The 20,646-nt window shown below is 42.9% G+C and overlaps 1 protein-coding gene and 1 non-coding gene across 2 annotated transcripts in view; both read right to left on the bottom strand.

The window, feature by feature from the left end:
- The window catches only part of LOC113959083 (zinc finger RNA-binding protein-like), a 51,963-nt gene extending 41,534 nt beyond the window's left edge, over positions 1 to 10,429 (bottom strand). Inside the window, exons 1-2 of the mRNA XM_027667851.1 lie at positions 10,393 to 10,429; positions 10,065 to 10,149 (exon numbers count right to left, since the gene is read on the bottom strand). Coding sequence (XP_027523652.1) covers positions 10,065 to 10,149; positions 10,393 to 10,429 — 122 coding nt within the window. The remainder of the gene's footprint in view (positions 1 to 10,064; positions 10,150 to 10,392) is intronic.
- On the bottom strand, positions 1,438 to 1,574 carry LOC113959091. Its single transcript, XR_003531701.1, has one exon. It is a non-coding gene; the product is annotated as a small nucleolar RNA SNORA66 (small nucleolar RNA).
- Positions 10,430 to 20,646: the final 10,217 nt, after the last annotated feature.

Below are 20,646 nucleotides of genomic sequence, written 5' to 3'. Positions count from 1 at the left end.
AGGGTTTCACATCTCCATAGTACTATTAAAAGATTATCCCCTGATTTTTAGAAGAAAACGGAAAAATGAAATCTCACTAGAAGCCAACATACTCAGTGGTAAATTGGAATTTCAACATGGTTATGCTCAAAACCAAAAGGAACAAGTTACAGTGTTTTTTTCCTAAAGACTGCAATATTCTTTCTGACATAACTATCAGAAACAAAGCACCTTGTAACTATAGTTACTATTATTTTTGCAAAAGACATTTCCATAACTTTTGTTTAATAACTTATTTTTTTAAGAAAAACTGATTTTGTAATTTTTATTACAGCAGAACCCATTAACTTCAATATATTTTTAAAAAATTCTTACAGTAGAAACTCAGAGAAAATATTATTATGGGACTTACATACCTGGATTCCACTTTCTTCCCATCTCAGGCCCCTGTTTGCTTAAAAAGCCACTTGCATTTCATCTAAATTTAATTCAGTTGTGAATTGTTCATTTCATTTTCAACTTCTTTGCATAACAGTGGAAGGAAAAGACCTGAACTGCTTTGGTATAGCTCTCACCACTGCTTGAAACAATTCCTCCTACTTGATGTATATAGACAGTTTCTCTGTTTTGTCAGTTTAAAGTGAGAAATCAGACTCTATCAGAAAATTCAAGAAGACTATTTTATGATGGTAAAAGTGAATGACAATCTATAAAATTAGGCTGTATTATCTACATAACTAACAGTACAGAAACGTAAAATATTAAAATGTTCTGAGGTAATTCACATTATCATATGTATCTACTAAAAATACATTACATTGGGAAAACAGGCAGCAGACTTTATCTCAGACTGCACTTGAACACATCAACAGTCTAATACTGCCAACAAGGAAAAGTCTTGCTCCCCACTCTTATTCTTCTCTCCTCCCATATACCAAACCTGGCTATGCCATCCTATTCCATCCCTAGTGCTAGTTCTGCTACTTGTCAAGCTATTCAGTGCACTGATTTACCTCAATCTAGCAGAAAATTATGAGATTATATTTTTTGCTGAGCTCATTTTCTAATGTGGTAGAAATGTTAGAAACATTGTAGCTCACAAAACAGTCTGCTGAGTGCTAGAACCCACATAAGTTATATATATGGAAGCAGAGGAAAATAATGGGAGAAAGAGAACAGGGACCTGCCCAGGAAGCATTAATTTGGCTCAAATTTCATGAAACCGTGCTTAAATTACTACTACAGTGTTCACAACACACTATGAGATAACAGTATCAGTCAGTTTATTAAAGAAAATACTTTTGTTCTCAGAATATATATATATATATGATTTAAACTGCCTGACAGTTTTCAGTGTTTAATATTGTGAAGAGATTGTGATCATTATGATCAGGACTATTAGCAAGATTCTGCTAACAGACAGTTTCATTTCTTCTGTGCTATTTTTGTATCAAACTTCCTTGTCATGGTATAGAATTAACAGCCCAAATAATTTGATTTCTAAGGCTAATATAGTTCTATGACCATGTTTATTTTAGCAAATCTGTTCCCCTTGCTTCTGCAACACCATGCAGAGCTAGCAACCAAGTTTGCAAGACTACAAGAAAAATATTCTAGAATTGACTGCTACTTCCTTTTTAAAAGTTACGTTACACTATGTTACAGAAATTCATGTTAACATCTTTTCTAAATTTATGTTTCTTTTTCTCCCCATGGTCTTACTGAGAACCTTTTAAGATTAAGATGACCAGATACTTTCAGGTAATTAATTTATAATAGAAATATTTTTATGTCAACTTCATTTAACTTACAAGAGGTTTTTAATCCTTCTTTGGTGATTAGTGCCTCATCACATTTGCCAAGATGAACTTACCTCCTCCCAGACTATTTTGCCAGACTCCCTCTTCCACTGATCTTTCTTGCAATTGTTCTTTGCACCTATCCTAGTATTATCTATTCTTTCTTTACTACAGATGGCAAGAACTGTATGCATCATTTCAGATAGTTTCAGCTGTGCCACTCACTCTGCTCCAGACTACTTTCTTTCCAAACAGTCTAACTTCTGCAGAGCAGTTATCTGTGTATTGACGATATTTTCCTTGTATCAAATATCATGACACACCACACTAATATAAATAATAAGACTCAAGACCAATCCCTAGGGTACTCCACTGCAATTATTCCTATTTGCTAATCACTCCTCTAATTCTATTAACCACCTCTACCAGCTCCATCTCTACAATTCTTTTACTAATCTCTACCTTAAGTAATAATTTTCCATATTGCACCACATCATGTATTTCAACTTAGTCCTAATAAATAAGACTCAAAAAACTTAGGCACTTGATCAAGTTATTAGAGCAACAATGAAATACAGTATGTCAGTTGAACTATGGTAACAAACCACGTGTGTTTTTTACCACAAAGAAAGTAATTCAGTTTAGCTTAATTCCCCAACACAGTGGGAAAAAGTTGAACCAAATTACAAGCAGACAGAGAAGCTAACTGATTGACCTGGTACCTTAGCGAGTTTTCTTTGTAGATCAATTCTCTTCCCCAAAATAAATTCTAATATCCCTATTAGCATCTTTGAGTTCAAGGAATTCTAGTGCTCTTCCTGTGAAAAGATATGCAGTCCAACTGGCTTTACTAACTAGAAAGAGCTTAAAAGTGACAGAATAATTTAGGGTGAAACAAAGATTATGAGATCATCTGTTCTAACCATGTGCTCAAAGCACAGCTAATTTGAAAGTTACATTAGGTTTCCCAGGGCTTTATGTCCAGCCAGGTTCCAATCATCTGCAAGAAAGGAGAATCCAAGATTGCTCTAGACAACCTGTTCCAATGTCTGAGCACTCTCACTGTCAAAAATTTTTTCCTTAGTTTATAAAAGATTCATTTGCTTTTGAAACAAGCAAATGAGCTCTAGACCAACATTTACTTAAAGCAAACCCAGCTTGTGAACATTCAATTCAAGGTAACTTCATATTACAATTCTTACAGTATTTTGACTTACTGTCAAAATAAACATCATTCTTTGACTTAAAAAGTTATAGGCAAAGGACTTGGCAGCTCCAAATCTTACTCTGCTGCACTGCTTTAATAATACCTCTTAGTCCAGAGATTTTCATTCAAAAAGAATATATTTTATTCATACCCCACCTATTTCTTTAGCTGATCATAATCGTAACAATGCTTCCCCACCAAGCTCACTTTAATTTCTATTTTCTAGGAACAACATACGTTCTTCAACACTCATCTTCCAGCTTGGATTTCTATTTCACTGTGTTTTCACTATCATAGCCACAGCCAGTTTACAGGCTACATATTGCACTCAATTGTTCTGCTCCAGATTCTGTAGATGTATAGATATATGGTTTGGTTTTAAGGCCTTCCTTGGCAACCAGCTTGTAACTAAGGAAGTGGCCATGTTCCCAGTACTCCACCTATTCCTTTAAATAAACAGAGGTATAAATATGAGGGGAGGAGACATTGAGGCTCTCTTCTCTTCTGGCGAGGTCTGGAGGCAACAGGTTTCCTGCATCCAGTCTTTGCTCGTGTGGGCTGAGGCCTGCTGTGGCCTGTTGTTTCTCTTTCCGATCCGGGAAGCAGTCTGGTGGCGTGGCGTGATTCTGTTTTCTCAAGGGAAGTATTGAGATTTCATTTTGCTAGTTCTTTATTTTGCTAGTTCCCAGGTTTCGATTGTGCATATCTGGTTTGGTTTTCTTTTTTGTCCCTTTTTCCCCTTTCCCTTTTGGGGTGTTTGGGGTTCTTTTTTATATGTACATAGTATTTTAACTGTATATAATTGTGATATATGTAAAAATGTATATATTTTGATATAATTTGGTTGGTTTTGGTTTCTTTCAGTTTCTACAGGTTTTTTTTCCTTTGCCCAAAGGGGAAGGGAGGGGAAAGATTTTTGCTATAGTCTCGGGGACTTGGCGGGGAGCCAGGTCCAAACTTACTCATAGTCCAGAGATTTTCATTCAAAAAGAATATATTTTATTCATACCCCACCTATTTCTTTAGTTGATCATAATCGTAACAATGCTTCCCCACCAAGCTCACTTTAATTTCTATTTTCTAGGAACAACATACATTCTTCAACATTCATCTTCCAGCTTGGATTTCTATTTCACTGTTTTCACTATCACGGCCACAGCCAGTTTACAGGCTATATATTGCACTCAATTGTTCTGCTCCAGATTCTGTAGATGTATGTTTTAGTCAACTACAAAAGGTCATTTCCAGCACCTTACCTAATGTTTTTCATCTCTCCCTACCTGCCCTAAACTACTTGCATATCCCTATTTCCCTATGCTCTTTGCTTCCTCCTCCCAAATAAACTCACTTTTATTCAGAAGTTTTAGACCCCAATGTATACCTAGCTTGCTCTCATCTTCCATGTATTACCTAAAAAACCTCAAGATCAAGAGAATTAATTCTTTACACAGAATTATTGTACTACAGTGCATGAGAAAAGTTTGGGTTTTTTTTAAAACACCTTTGACTCAAATATTTGAATAACAACTACACTAAATTCTACTGACATTAGTGATGGAAAATAGTGATGTTTGTGATGCATTAGTATCAGAAAAAGTGCCACATATTATGAAATACCAGTATATTAAACCTCCTAGATAAGGCTGATTGCAGCAAGCTGTGACCATGTATCTTTCTCCACAGTAATCTTCAATTCCATGTCATTCTGATTTTCTGGGGAGTGAAAGGCCACACCGGCTCACAATCTTGCAGAATTCATCCATCTACTTCTCTTTACTCAGTTGCACACAATGGACAGCTCATTATCAAAACACTGATGTTATTCAAGTCTAGATAACAGCCATGTTCACAATGATAACCTATGACAAAAGGAACTGAGCTTGAGACGTTATGTCTGCCTGAAAACTATCAACTACTAACATTTTCCCTGTCAAAATCACAGATTCAAAGAACGGCTGTGGTTGGAAGAGACCTCTAGAGGTCACCTGGGGGGGCAATCCTGTTCAAACAGGGCCACCAAGAGTCAGATGTCCAGGACCATGTCCAGACTGCTATTTGAATATCTCCAAGGAGGGAGACTCCACAAGCTCCCTGGGCAACCTGTGTCAGTGCTCAGTCACCCTCAAAGCTTAAAAAGTGTTTTCTGATGTCCAGAAGGAACCTCCTGCGTTTCGGTTTGTGCCCATTGCCTCTGATCCTGTCACTGACCACCACTAACAAGAGTCTGGCTCTGTCCTCTTTGCACTCTTCCTTTAAGTACTTATATACATTAACAAGATCCCCTATGAGCCTTCTTATCTCTAGGCTAAACAATCCCAGCTCTTTCTCTCAGCCTTTCTTAATAGGCGAGAGGCTCCAGTTCCTTCATCATCTTTGTGGCCTTTAATTGGACTCTCTCCAGTATGTTCATGTCTATCTTGCACTGGGGAGCCCAGAATTGGACAAAAGACTCCAGGTGTGGCCTCACCAGTGCTGGGTTAGAGAGGAAGGATCAGCTCTTGACCTGCTGGCAATACATTGTTTAATGCAGTCCAGGATACCTTCTTTGCTACAAGGGCACATTGTTGGCTCAAGTTCAGCTTGGTGTTCACCAGGGCCCCCCACGACCTTTTCTGGCAAGCTGCTTTCCAGCTGGGTGGCCCCAGCATATACTGGTACATGAGGCTGTAAAAAAGCTAAAATCGGCAAGTTCTCTATAGAAGAAAAAAAATTTCACTGGTATGGAAAATTGTATTTAATTCTTAAAACATTCTATATTTCCTGCCTTAAGCTACTACTTCACTTTCCTAGGTACCAATAATGTAACTACACATTAACCTACCATTGTTGCATTTAAGTAGCAGACAAAATTTTACACATAATTTAACACCCCAGAGTTAAGCCTACAACCATCAGTCCATTTTGAGGTTACAACATAGGACTATACCATTAACAGAAAAGCTTCCCTTAGTGCTCAGTTCCTGAAGACATGAGCCTGCTGCAAATTTAAACTAGTTGGCAGACTTCCCTCCTAAAAATGACAGACTCCTCTGATTTGTGTGGCACCTTTCCTTCACAGTTACCACCACCTCCTCTGTCTCCCCATTGTTAGTCAACTGCAATACTGGCATACAGCCCATACTAACAAACCCAGAGCTCCTTATTGCCTTTCTAATGTTGGCATATGTCCTTTGAGAGTGAGACCTCAATGATTTGAAAATAAGTCTATCAAAATCTTTTTATAAACAGCAGTAACTTACTGGAGACTTCTTGTGTAAATATCCTAGAACAGCATGTTTAAGATAGCATTTAAGACTAACACAGATTGAACAAAGGAGAATCAGCATCATGCAGCTCAATCCTATTCACTGAAATCCCTTTTGCTAAAAAGACATATCCTTTAAGATGTGATGCAACTCAGGATAGCACAGGCATAAAATTCACAGAAAGCAAGCATTTGGCGTTTTTACCACTATGGTATGTGTACATCCATCCTATGATAAAACTATGATTACTTTCATTCCCCAAGCATTTTAACATGGGGTGCTGTGCTGGTTTTGGCTGAGGTAGAGTTAACTTTCTTCCCAGTGGCTAGTATGGAGCTCTGTTTTGGATTTGTGCTGAATACAGTGATGATAATATAGAGATGTTTTTGTTGTTACACAGAGCCAAGGCCTTTTTTGCTTTTTGTATTGCCACGCTGGCAAGGAAGTTGGGGGTACATGGGAAGTTGGGAGGAGACACAGCCGGGACAGGTGACTCCAACTGACCAAAGGGATATTCCAGACCATACGACATCATGCTCAGTATATAAAGTGGGGGGAAGAAGGAGGGGAACATTTGGAGTGATGGCATTTGTCTTCCCAAGTAACTGTTACATATGATGGGGCCCTGCTCTCCTGGAGATGGCTGAACACCTGCCTGCCCATGGGAAGCAGTGAATGAGTTCCTTGTTTTGCACAGCTTTTGCTTTCCCTATTGAACTGTTTTTATCTCAACCCACAAGTTTTCTAGCTTGTACCCTTCTGATTCTCTCCTCAATCCCACTGGTGGGGGACTGAGTGAGTGGCTGCATGGGGCTTGGTTGCTGGCTGGCTCCCAATGTGAGGCTCAAACTCACGACCCTGGGATTAAGGTGCATATAACACAGTACTGTAAGATGAATAAATATTTTTCTTAAGTCTAGTGGCACATTTTCACTTCATAATAAGCCTTAAGTCCTACTCAGTATTGCCCCTATCTTCCTGTTTTCCACTAGTAAAAGTCTGAATTATGTTTAGTGATACTTTAAGCTTGGGCTAGTATGCCTGCGTGGATTACAGCCCTATTATCTCTGAAAGACCAAATACTTTTGAAACTGGTATCTAGTTGAGGAAAAGGTAACTGGGGCACTGAAGACAAAAGTTAATTAGAAGTACTAGCAAATGTGAAAAAAACACTCCACCCCCAAGCAATTCTCAATAGCCAACTTATCCATCCACAGCATTTCACCTTCCTTTGCTCTTCTGCACCGGTCTCAAACATCTGGTAAAATCATACACTGCACTTGAATACAAAACTAGCTATAATTGCAAGAGTTCACTTCCATATGGCTACCTAGAAGACTGCATCTTAATCTAAACTCACAGGCACTATGATTGGCTCTGGACTCTAACTGCTACAATTGCCTTTACCTGTGAAGGCTCACCACACTTAGTAATATTCACACTACTTGATAGCAATTCAAAGTTACTAATTCACTCCTAACTACCCAAGAATCTCCCATCTGTGACCTGTCTCCTTAGAGCAGGTACACAGTATGAACATCAGTAAGATGAAACTCAGACGCTCAGCAGTTCTTTATCTTCTTAACAGAAACCAAAATCTTAATACAAGGTTGAGACCACACATTTGCACACTTCTCTGTCCAAACATTTCTCAGTGTCCCTATCTCTCCATCGGCATCCCCACATTTCAGTCAGCCAACTTCAAAATAAAAGCATAACTATGCCTCTTCTTCAGCACTGAATCAAGAATGCTAATATTTTTTACACATGAAAAACAAGCCAATATTAGGTTGTTCATGTCAGAGCACACACACTAAGTAAAGAGGACTAGTATCACCATATTTCACATTTATTTCAGGTTTCTAAATAGATGGATTAATAATTACTTAAATAAGTAAGTCTTGGATTGCATATGGGTTTATAACCCTAGGCCCAATACCACTACTAGCACAAAGGTACTGCAATATTCAGAGAAATTTTCTGTATTGGTATTTGCATAATCTAATGCTTCTCTTATTAAATCACAATGTCATTACATTAAGATAAGCTCCCTTTTAGACATTGACTCCTGTGTTTTCTGCTCAAAATATTAAATTCATTCTTATGAAAGGACTGCTTTGTCTCTTCACTTTCAGACCTGGTAAATATACAAACCATTTAAAGGATACAGTCTTTAACTAATACATAAATGAAATAGTATCTTGTGCTTGTGATAGCAAAAGAAAAAGCTTCTTTCAATCAGTATTTCCATTTTCTTAAGAATACATTTAGGATTAACTATGAAAACAGTTTTGAACTTGAACTTTATTCCAATTATATGGTTTTAAGGAAATTTCAAATTAGTTGTTCATGTTCTTAAGTCTACAGACCACCTCAGCTCCACAATAAAAGGAATAATAATTTAAAAAAATTAATCTCCACTTCAAAATTGCAGATATATGGATCTCAGTTTAGTATTGACTTAAAGATTATTTACTTACAAAAAAAAATCCTGTTATTTAGAAACTCCTTCATACCCCATGACAATCCCGTTTTGAATTTCACTATAACTGTCAAGTAAAACATAAACATACTGTGAGCACCTAATCTAAAAAAGAACAAAAAGATGAGCTAAATTTAATCCTCTCCTTTAACTATTATACATTGGAGTAAATGAAAATTAATTTGTTTTATATCCATTTCCAGAAAAGAATAGATTGGGAGTCGTTCCAAGACACCCATAAGACTGTATATTCCTGAAACTACGTCAGGTATGCAATTTTGATTAACTAGTTAACAGTAGCACACATCTGCATTTGTTTGTTAATAATCCCTCATATCTCATATTTGTTTTATTCTACTATTTTCCCCATTAACCAAAACTTAGGAGTCAAGGAAGGTCTTTATTATAAATTTATGAAACAAATAATGTAGATTCAAATGTGAACTTCAAGGTGCTACTCCAATACAAGCCAAAAATATGAAGATGTTCTTGATTGTATCTGGGTTTTGCCAAATTAAGTGATCTGATTTCAGAAAAAGTGAGACAATAGATGCTACCAATTACTTTTTAACAGTCTGATACACAATTTGGATGCACAAAGAGTACAAAGATACAAAAGTTTAAGGCTGCATATCTATACAAAATGTATGGTTACAGGTCCCTGAGCTCCACTACAAGACCTGCCCCTGAACTTGGATATCCAAGTAGGAAATCTTTTTAAAAGGTGCCTGGCTCTGAAAGCATCTTCTCTACTTTCTGATACGTTAATTATAACATTGCTTCAGTGGAATGGGAGAGTCTCCTGCATTTTCTGGTGCTTCTACTCTTCCCTTATCTATCCAGTCTCCCATAGGTTGGGTTGGTGTAAATTTAACACGCGTTAAAAAGGATTCCATCCTCCCACACTGACATAGGGGGAGGCAAAGACTTGGAGAGCAAGCCCCGCCTTCACTGAAGGAGAAGGGCCCAGGGGCAGCAGACGGTAACTTGCTGGTGTTGTTGACTGCAATTTTAATTTAAGGGCCTTGGGACCTCATGCTGCCTCCTCCATCGTGTCCGGCTCCACCTCCCCACCCTCACACCACCGGGGATACAGGGAGGTCCTTACCAGGATAAGAAAACACACCTGCGGACAGGGCAGATAAACAGAAGGGTCCCAAGCACAACCATCCCGAAGGAGCGAGTTGCAAAAGCAGCCCCCACACGGGGCGGGGGATGGGAGCAGTCCCAAGCACTCACCCCGAGGGGGCGGGGAGATCCCGGTCAGGAACACGAAACCGGAGGCGAAGAGGGAAGTGACTCCGGGCAAGGACAGAGAGAGGGGCGGGTCAGGGAGGGGTCGCGGTGGTTACCTATACTGGGCAGCAGCCCCGCTATGGGTGAATCCAAAGTAGTTGCCGGTGGCCATTTTGGCATCTTCTCCCAGCCGGCTGGGCACTGTGGCGAAGATAACCAAGTGGCGGCGGCGGTGGTCGGGGCCATGACAGGAGGCCAGGCAGGAGGAGGTGGGGAGAGAAAGGGACAGGCAAGAAACAGAAAAAGCGCGCGAGCGCCAAGTCAGGCATGACGCCTCAGGACCCCCGTTTCCCCGCCCCGCGCGCGGGCCGCATCTCCTCACCGCCGCCACCCTCCCACCCCCTCGCGCACGGACACCCATAAACAACGAGCGCCGTTGCTTACCATAGGTGAAAGAAACTACCGGGCATATAGGAATCATGAGTGTAAGCTAGCAGCGACAACGGCGGCTGAACTCTCAACTCTCACCCCCCTCCTCACCGCCGCGCGAACTCGCTCGCTCCCTTCCCCCCACACACCTACAACGACAGTGCGGCCAGCCTAAGCCCGTGCGCACGCGCGAGATGTGTGAAGGGCCGCTAGGAGTTGTAGTTCAGCCAATGGCTACGCCCCCGACCGCAGAAAAGAACCCTCAGCGTCGCGTAGGCCGCCACCACACTTAAAGCGTGAATCCTCATGCGCGGGGTGTTGCAAAGGCTCTTGGGAGTTGTAGTTCCCCTCCCTGAGGCCCAGGCGCGGGGAAGAGCTGCTCTCAGAGGACCGCTGCACGTACCATCCCGCCTGCCTGTCCCCTTCCTCCCTCCCTCCATCATCCCGTGTCACACCTACAGTCACGCCGCACCTGTACCCGTGGACTCATATTGCAAAAGCACAACACACCAAAGTAGGTAGCTCAAGTAACAGAAATCTCGGTGAACCAGGTCTTCGGTCCCTTGCCACATACTGGTGTTTGTCCCCACACACTGCATGTGTCAGTATTTACCAGCTTTCCCACACAAGCACATTGTCAGCTGAAGACTAACATATGCAGCTGGTATCTAGTTAGTATTCTTGCAAGGCCACAGAGCTAGAAGGCAGCACCTGCAGTTAGCACACGTGCAGAGTTCACAGCAAGATCTAGGACTTGTCTAACCTAGCAAAAAATTTTAGGTTCACCTGGGCCCTGGAGTGCACCACCGTACCCACACACATGAAGAGCAACATTGCTGTTCTCCAGCTAAAGCCATGTGTGCATCATCTGACATGTTCCCAAAGCATCACAGCTGACACACATCCACAAATAAATTGTGCAATTGTACAGTGAGGTAAAACCTCACCTATACAGGGCCAATTTATCTGAAGTTTTTAAGAACCAGCAGTCCATCATATTGCTCCTAAAAACTGTTGGGCAGTATATTACAGTCACTGCATTCAAAGTGACTGAATTTGCATCCGTTCCCCATAACCCTCTTCCACTTTCTCTCTGAGCAACAGATGATTCTTGTGACAAATAGAAACCCAATCGGGCAATTTCCAATCAGAATTTATTATATGATAAAAGCAAATTCAGCGCTGGGTGATCAGGGAGGGGTTCAACAACTCCCAACACCTGTCACACCCAAAGAAGACAGTTGTTCTACATTTATTTCCAGCTACTACATGAATATTCATTATACATAAGTATAAACATTACACATTGTTAGGTACATGAGTATAAACATGTTAGATACATAAGTATAAACATTACACATTGTTAGGTCATACATTCAACAGATATTTCTTAACAAGAATGTTATCTATGAGCATAAGCATCCATAATATATTGTTAGATCAGACATTCAGCAGATGTTTGCTTGTTATCTATACAAAGTTATAAATTTTAAGAAAAGTGCTATTATCTAGCTAACTAAACAAAATTCTCTCACTATAAATCCTACACAAGGTAAAAGGGAGGTAACTTGTCTTTTTTCTTTTCGTAGGGGCCCAATTAAGTTTTACGATTTGTTTTTCTTTTCTCTCTCCAGGTCATATTGACCTTACACTGTTTTCTCTTAATTAGCCCGAATCATTCTCTCAGTTTATCACAATTCTCAAAGCTCTGAACAGAGCAAAACTTAAATCCTTAAATACTTGCATCTCATTTGTGTACTTTGTCCTCCCTATGATGTGCACTTTTCTAATTGTCTAAAATAATCAAGATTCATAAAACACTCACTTCTGGATTAATTCAAAAGTGATTATCATGGTTTAACCCCACCTGGCAACTAAGCACCATGCAGCTGATTGCTCACTCCACCAGCAGAATGGGGGAGAGAATCGAAAGGGTAAAAGTGAGACAACTCGTGGGTTGAGATAAAGACAGTTTAATAGGGAAAGCAAAAGCTGTGCACACAAGCAAAGCAAAACAAGGAACTTGTTCACTGCTTCCCCTGGGCAAGCAGGTGTTCAGCCATCTCCAGGAAAGCAGGGCTCCATCACGCATAATGGTTACTTGGGAAGACAAATGCCATAACTCCAAACCTCCCCCCCCCTTCCTCCTTCTTCCCCCAGCTTTATATGCTGAGCATGACATCATATGGTATGGAATATCCCTTTGGTCAGTTGGAGTCAGCTATCCCAACCGTGTCCCCTCCCAACTTCTTGTGCACCTGTGGGAGGCGACTGAGCTGTGGACAGCTTGGGCCCTGAATTTGAGCGGTTGCAGCTTCAAGGTTGTGAAGGAATGTAAACATTGAGATGAGAGGGTGAGGGAGGACAGACCTGCGAGGCAGCTGTGATAGCCAGAAATCCTCAACTCTCTGCTGTCACCCTGAGTTTGCAGAAGCTACAGAGCAGCCAATCTTGACATGTTTATGTAGTAGGGGCACCAATGGTAATGAAACATGCTGGCTAGAAAAGACTATAAATTGGCAGTGTTTGTATGAAATAAGTCTTTCTGCATGAATTCCCAGTGTGGTGTCTGTCCCAACAACATTTGGTGGCCATGACGTGATCTCCTAGAGAGTTTGAATGTAGGATGATGTACAGTGGAGACGGAGCTCAGTGAAGCTTGAGAGCAATGGGGAGTTGCCAGGCTGGCCATAGATGCAAGACACCTGGACGGGTGAGCCATCGAGAACAGTCTGTGAAGCAGCGGAGCCCAGCAGAGCTATAAAGACAGCAGACCTGAGAGCCAGAGGTCTGGACTTACCTTACCGACACCTGGAAGAAGGTGAGCTGCTGGGAACTGTGGGGTGAAGTCGCAGCCCCACAACTGAAGCTTGAGGGGTTTGGAATATTACAAAGTGTTGGGCCGTTTTCCATGAGAGCAGTGGAGCTAATTAGATAGTTCCCATGGACACAGCCTTGAGTTATAAAGAGTACAAGGTTAAAGCTGTTTGGCTGAGTGCAGGTGCTGCATTCCTGGGTGGTTTTGTAAGAATATGTTTATATTATATGTGTGGGAAAATAGAAGTTAGTGAACTCAATAAAGCTGCCTGCCACACTGAGCAGGCAGACATCTCTCTGTCTCATCAACCTAGTGTGTGTCGTGTGTCTTTCTTCCCCCACAGACCAAGGCCTACCGACAGGTACCCTACGACAGGGAATAATAAATAATGGGAGCGCAGATAGCCATGAAGGAGAAACCTGTTGTCACAGTGCTTGATGCAGCCACTGAGTCTCTCAAGCAGGCTGCCAGCATTCTGAAACTGTGGCGAACTGTCTTTAAAACTTTAAAAGATCACGCTTCTAAAAGGTCACCTCCCTCCAAGCCAGAAAATGAAGAAAAACCTAGTAAATTCTCCCCGGAGGCAATGAAGGAAGAAGGGCTCCCCCCCCTCGCCACTACTACAAGATGTTTTGGCCGCGCAGTCACCCTGTTGAAGGGGGGAGTGCATCACTGCCTGGCACACACACTGCACCGACCGAACCATGTGAATTGGAACCATTGCCGCCGCCACCCCGTGCGGAGTCGTGGTGCAGACGAACACCAGAGAGCCACTATGGCTGCCGGAAGACCCTAACGGCGTAGCAGAGCAGAGCGAGGCAGCGCCACGCGGGTAGGGCGGGAGCACCCGAGAGCCGGCGAGAGAGCAGCCTGGCGGCAGCAGTGCAAGAAAAAACCAGGAACGGAGCGGCCCCGTAGAAGCGCTACTTCTCCTTGAGAGGGGGAGCAGGCTAGATAGTGTACCTGCCTTACCGTATTTTTGTTAACTCTGTTGTCTGTCCAATGTGTCGTTGTGAGCTCACAGTGTTGCTAATGGTAGCGTGATAGTGTGTGTGCGTTGGGGGTTGTGTGTGTGTGTGGAGAAGCGAGCATGGGTTTGTTAGTAACTGTTAAAACCCAGAGATGAGAGTCCGGGAGAATCCCCTCCCGTTAGAGTGTCTCAAGTAAACGCAGGAGCATAGGAATTCGCTTTGGGATTGCCCAAGCTGCCGCCTGAGTCCAGCGTGCCAGCGCCGAGGCCACGCACCGGGGCTGGGGGTTGCGCGCTGGGGCCACTGCGCGCTGGGGCCACTGCGCGCTGGCAGCGCCGACAGCCATGGCAGGAGACGGCAGAGCGGCAGAGGAACCCCCAGCGAAAGAGGTGGCGGAGCAGGCGGCAGCACCGAGAGCTGCTTCTGCGGAGCCAGCCGAACTCCTTGTGGGGGTCCCCAAGGGCCCCGCCGCGCGGCGGGGCCGGGGGCCACCCCGCTGGCAGCTGCGGAGGACAGCAGGGGCCCGGTTCTTTCTCTCTCTCTCCCCCTCTCTCCTTCCCTCTCTCCCTCTCTCTCTGTCTCCGAGCCCTCACGCATGCCAACAGAGCTACGGCATGGCAGAGGGGGAGAACTTAGATGCTGGGGAAGAGAGAGAAGTGAAGAGAATTTAAACGCATGAATCTTCTGCAGAGTGGATGCACAGCAGTGAAGCCATTAGACCTATTGTGGGAAATAAAGAATCTGTTTTATTACAAGCAAATAAGTTAAACAAATCACTAACGTAGGAGTTTTTCTTTACTAACCTATAAGGCGTATCGCGGAGTTGTAAGACGCCGGATTCAGCCTGGAACCGGTGTCAGGGAAACATGCGGACGGGAATAGGGAACTGTAAAATGAATATTGGTAAGGAAACCCCTTATACCACATGGCTGGTCCTGGGAGCCGCCATGCTGCTGGACACTCCACCTCCCAGCACGACGCAGCCAATCAGGGCGAGGGGAATGCCTCTTCTATGACGTAAACAGGGTTGAACCTTAAAAATGTTTAAAAAGCGGGATGTTTGAATTGGAAGGTGTGTTCCTGGGAATCCTGCATGCCTAGAACACCCAACACGTGTTGTAATTAATTTTTCCTTTTCGTTTTATTCCTTTTGTTTTGCAAACTTTTGCCGTTTTTCTAAATTTAATAAATGATATTTTTCTCACACTATTTAATAATTTAAGTATCTATAACTTTGGTTTTGATAACTTTAGAGAAGGGGGATGGAGGACAAGCTCGGGGGGGAGCCGCGGAGACTCTGTACATAAGTGATCAGGAAAGAGAAGCGAGGTCTCTCTCTCTCATTACTCCTTTTAATCGCTTGTGGGTAACTTAAAACCAAAGAATTGTGTTTTACTAAAAACGGGTATGCAGAAAGTTTTAGGAGTTTCCCAGGGAATGGATCTTTGTGTGAAAGCTTTAGTGAAATGCCTTATTCTTAGTTGTATCTTACCCCTGTAAAAAACCTTCTGCCAAAATATCGTATTCAGCAGAAAAAAGTGGAGTTTTGGCAACAAGTAAACCCCTGACAAAGTTTTTGCCACGAGAAAAAAGAAAAAGAAAGGTAAAAAACCCCCCTTGCGAAGAGAGATAAGGTGTGTTCACACAGTAGAAGTCGTTTGTTGCTTAGCAACCGAGTGGGAAACTTAAACCTCCCCCGGCCAGACCCAAGAAAGTTTAAACTACCAGTTTCTCGGGGCTGGGAAGGGGGTGGAACCCTCCTGCTTTATAGAAACTGCAACTTTGCAACTGTGATAAACAAAGTCTCGAGTTTCTATAAGTTTTTGAATAATAGTTTATTATATGGTAAAAGCAAGCAGCCGGCTGGGTGACAGAGATGGGACCAGTTTCCCGAATCTGCACACCCCTACTACAGGGTACATTTAGTATTTATCTTAACTACTTCATGCATATTAATTATATCATATACATATACATTCTACAGGTTTTTGCTAAGTATTTAATATATGGGTTTTCTTACAACTATAGCTAAAAGGGTTATCTCTACAACCAGTCATAATTCATGCATTCTTGGACGAACAGGCGCCTAAAGATTTAAAGTTCTACTATATTTTATTCTTAGGATAGTAAGGAGGTTTTAGGCCTCTTGACCTTGTAAGGGTCTGTTTTATTTCTTTATGGGGATGTAATTAAGTTTTACAATCCGTTTGTTTTATTTTGATGTAATCACCCATTTGTTTCACGAATCACAATTATTTATGTATCACACAACCTTCTGACTGGAGAAAGAAATTATATTGCCTTGCAGTCTGGGAGGGGGGGGCAAGAAATCCAGAAACTTCTCCTGTCTCGCTTTGAATCTCCCTGCCTACAGGATAGGGGGAGGGAAGGCGAAACACTGCAAACCAAAACCTCACTCACATGCCACAGTGGAGATTTAAAGAAAAAAGGTTAAAAATAATATTAAACTTAATGAAAAGAGTCACAAATAAAAATATATCCATTCTCAATCTGTCATTAGTAATTCTCATGAATAGAGGAATTAAACTGTGGCTTCAGCGAGCTTGGCCAGAAGCTGGGAGGATGATGCAGGATACAGTAAATTGAGGAAACTGTTCTAATTGCTTTTGTCATTTTTGTATTAATCAGGGCAGCAACCACAGCCATGCATTGGCCATTCAGTGCAGGCCATGTATCTTGAAGAACAAAATGCATTGGATTTTTCTTTCTTGTGTAGCAGGTCTCTTGCCCTAACAGATATTACCAGAGCTAAGAAGGTCTTTGCTTCTTAGATTAGTGCACCAACAATGTATTTTAACTTATTGTTCTATGTTGTATTGCTGGTAAGCAAGAATCAGAGTTAGAATTAAAACTTGCATTTGGCTCCAATATAGAAGGTCATAATATGATTGAATTTGGATTATGAATTTGGCTGGAATTTGAAAACAAACTCAAAATTTTATATCAAATGACTTTTGAAGATGTCTCACTGGCTTTAGAGATAACTTCAGCAAACTTACTTCATAGTATCCAAACTAGAAAAACTTTAAAAGAGTGGATTGCTAGTATAGTTTGAATAATACTGTCAAATTACCAGACAATACTATAGTTATTGATATTATATTTCTATCGTCTTTCATGAAAATTGGTATTGTTTGTATATGTTTTGTCCCAGGAGTTTTATAGCGAGTGGCAAGAATTGTTTGGAGTGTCTCTCTCTCCTCTCTGACTGCTGCAACATATGAAAGAAACCTTTTAGTTTACAAGTCCACACAGGATTATAAATAACAATGCATGAAGTGCAAGGGGAAGAGCCCTGTGTTGGAATACTGGAGAGTGGCTAGTTAGCAAGACTGTAAATGAAGGGCTGATGTTTTTTGGACCCACTCCCCCCCTCCCACCATGGGCCCTAGCTTGCATCATGCCTGCAATCTTTTGATAAACTGCTAACTTCATGGCACGATAGTTTGTTCAAGTTGTTTGAATGCTTTGTCTAACTTGTGCATTTCTTTACTTAGTTAAGTGAATTTTGATCATGCCCTGGATATTTTTCTTCATGCTCTTAATGCTCTTGGGTTCTTCACAGCACACAGGCTTTGAGCATTTAACACAAGCAGTAACAGCGCCTGGCGCCTGATTATATTGCACTACCTGCTTTGTCCTACATGATTCTCTGCAGCCTTTTTTTGGTAACTGGCAACCAACCACTTCATGCCTTAAAGCCTGAATTCCTCTTGTACAGCCAAGTTACAAAAATTCTGAAGTTTGAGATTCTTTTGTGAAAATTGTTTAATAGTCTAGGCTCTACTTTGCAGAGGTGGCCGGGTCCCCCGGGCTGCCGGGAGCCTTTCTCGCGCCGCGCGGTTGTGCCCCCGGGCGCGGCCGTTGCAGAAGAAAGGAGAGACAAGGGGAGCCTTGCCGGCAGGTACTGCGCCTCCATGAAAGAGGAGAAGGAAGCTTCGGAGCACACAGAGGTTTGGCGTTCCAGGTTTGGGGGGGGGGGGTGGGGTGGGGAGGCGGATTAGCGTAGTGTGTCAAGCGGGCCGTGGGGGTCCGCCGACCAGCAGGAGGGAGAGCGGCACAATCCCGTATGAAATGTCGCAGGTGAGTAGTGTACCTGAAGATATGTGGAAACACAGTGGGGAAGGATAAGGTCAGGGTGGATAGTGGGTTCTTTCAGAATAATGGGGGTCCCCTCCAGGCTGGGGCCAATGAAAGGCACCCCTGCCTGGATGGGTACTGGGGTCAGAATGTTTGCTTTGTTTGTTCTGTCTGTCTGTTTTTGGTTCTCCTGTGGCTGCTGCCCAGGTTCGGCATGTTCTGGATATACTTGCTTTGCTCTGTTACATCCTGAAACGGTGGACAGGACAAAGGGTTGTCCCTGGGTACCTCCTTCAGTTTGTTTATAGGTAGGTGATAATAAAGCAGGAAATGAAAGACTTGCCCAAAGCGTTCTAATAGGAACATAGTCTCTGTACCCCTGTGTGGCTGCGAGCTATATGGTACATGCCTCCAGCATAGGACTAGATTTAATACATTCTTGGGCAGGATGAGCTCATTAGCCTCCTGGCAGTCATCCTAGGAGAAGGACAACTCCAATCCCAAACCCCGGGCAGATGGAACTCGCTTAGCCCTGTAAGGCCATCCATCTAAGAGAAGGTCACTCTAATCAAACCTACGTCCTGAGGACCTCACTGCCACCGTCCAAGCTCGCTCGGCCCTGGCAGATGAACCTCAGGATTAAAGGGTGGGTTCAGTTCCACGCACACTGTGTCTCACCTAAAAAATCCATTCCGCAGGCTTGAAGGCTTTACCCACATGCAAAAAGTCCTCTAGATTTGGCGAGGGTCAAAACGGCAGGTGAAAGGTGCACTGGGAGCCGCAGACCCAACCCTGCATGCAGGCGGTTCAGGATATTGGTCATTTGAGACGGACCGGAGATGACAGTCTCTTGGGGCAGCACCCTGAACGACCAAGCAGCCTTTTCAAGGACAGCACTGCTTGCTCCACTCGGAGAGGGGCCTAGAAAAGGTGACCTAAACAAAGCTCATCTCCACTTTCACCCGGTTGGTTAACCGCAGACCAACAGGCATCTTCTTCCAATGCGGTCAGACCAACAGGCATCTTCTTCCAATGCGGTCGCACAAAGATCAAAAGACAAAGGCATGCACCTGCCTCCAAAGGTGTACCTAAATTAACTCTAGCATGTTGGAATATCAGAACCATGCTCGATTCTGCGGATAGCGGACGTCCTGAGCACCGGTCTGCCCTAATTGCCCATGAGCTGGCTCGTCTCAACATCGACATTGCCACTCTCAGTGAAGTTCGCCTCCATGAAGAAGGCAGCCTCAGAGAACATGGTGCCGGTTACACACTCTTTTGGTCAGGCAAGCCCAGAACCGAAAAACACCTCTCAGGAGTCGGCTTCATGATCAAAAACTCCATTGTTCCTAAACTCGAAAATCTGCCGACAGGTCACTCTGACCGCATTATCTCCCTATGCCTTCCACTAAACAACAAGCAACATGTTGTCATCTTTAGTATATATGCCCCAACTCTCCAAGCTGACCCTGCTGAAAAAGATAAATTTTACACTGACCTGCACCGCCTTACCCAAAAGGTTCCTGCAGACGATAAGATCATTATCCTTGGTGATTTCAACGCCAGAGTAGGCAAGAATTTTGAAACCTGGAAAGGAGTATTAGGTAAGCATGGTGTTGGAAACTGCAATGATAATGGTCGACTTCTGCTAGAATTCTGTGCAGAGCAACAACTCACCATCACTAATACTATCTTTCAGCAGAAAGATAGTCTGAAGACAACCTGGATGCACCCCCGTTCTAAGCATTGGCACCTCATCGATTATGTCTTGGTGCGACAGAGAGATGCCCGCGATGTCCACCATACCCGTGTGATGCCCAGCGCAGAATGCCAAACAGACCATCGGCTTGTGCACTGTAAACTCAATTTCAAGCTCAAATTCAAACCAAAAAGGGGCAGCATCCCAAGGAGAAGACTCCAAGTTAACAACCTCCAATCAACCACAGTAAGAGACAGTTTCCAGGCAAACCTTCAAACTAGGCTCGAAAACATTCCCACAGTTTCTGCAGATTCCTCTCCTGAAACAATCTGGCACCATATTAAAAACAGCATCCTGCAATCCTCTGAAGAATCCTTAGGGTTCTCCCTCAAGAAGAACAAGGACTGGTTTGACGAAAACAACCAAGAAATCCAAGACTTGTTGAGTGTCCTAGTTAGAACAGCTGGGACCGATTCATCATTGGATGGGTGTAGCCCAAAACTGTGTATTCTATAGCCCTCCATGCCATTTCCCAGAAACTGTTGTCAGTAGAGGCCTGCGAGGTGCCCCCCCCCCCCATGCTCCTGTCCTCATGCCCTTTTGTGGAATTCCCTGACTGAGCACCCTCACACCCTTTTATGGAATTCCCCACTCTGAGGGAAGGACTGAACATCCTTTTA

The sequence above is a fragment of the Corapipo altera genome, unplaced genomic scaffold (assembly GCF_003945725.1).
Source record: "Corapipo altera isolate COAL_440 unplaced genomic scaffold, ASM394572v1 61085, whole genome shotgun sequence".
Lineage (NCBI taxonomy): Eukaryota > Metazoa > Chordata > Aves > Passeriformes > Pipridae > Corapipo > Corapipo altera.
Note: the sequence above shows the minus strand (reverse complement) of the source record. Positions and strands in the feature narration are given on the sequence as shown.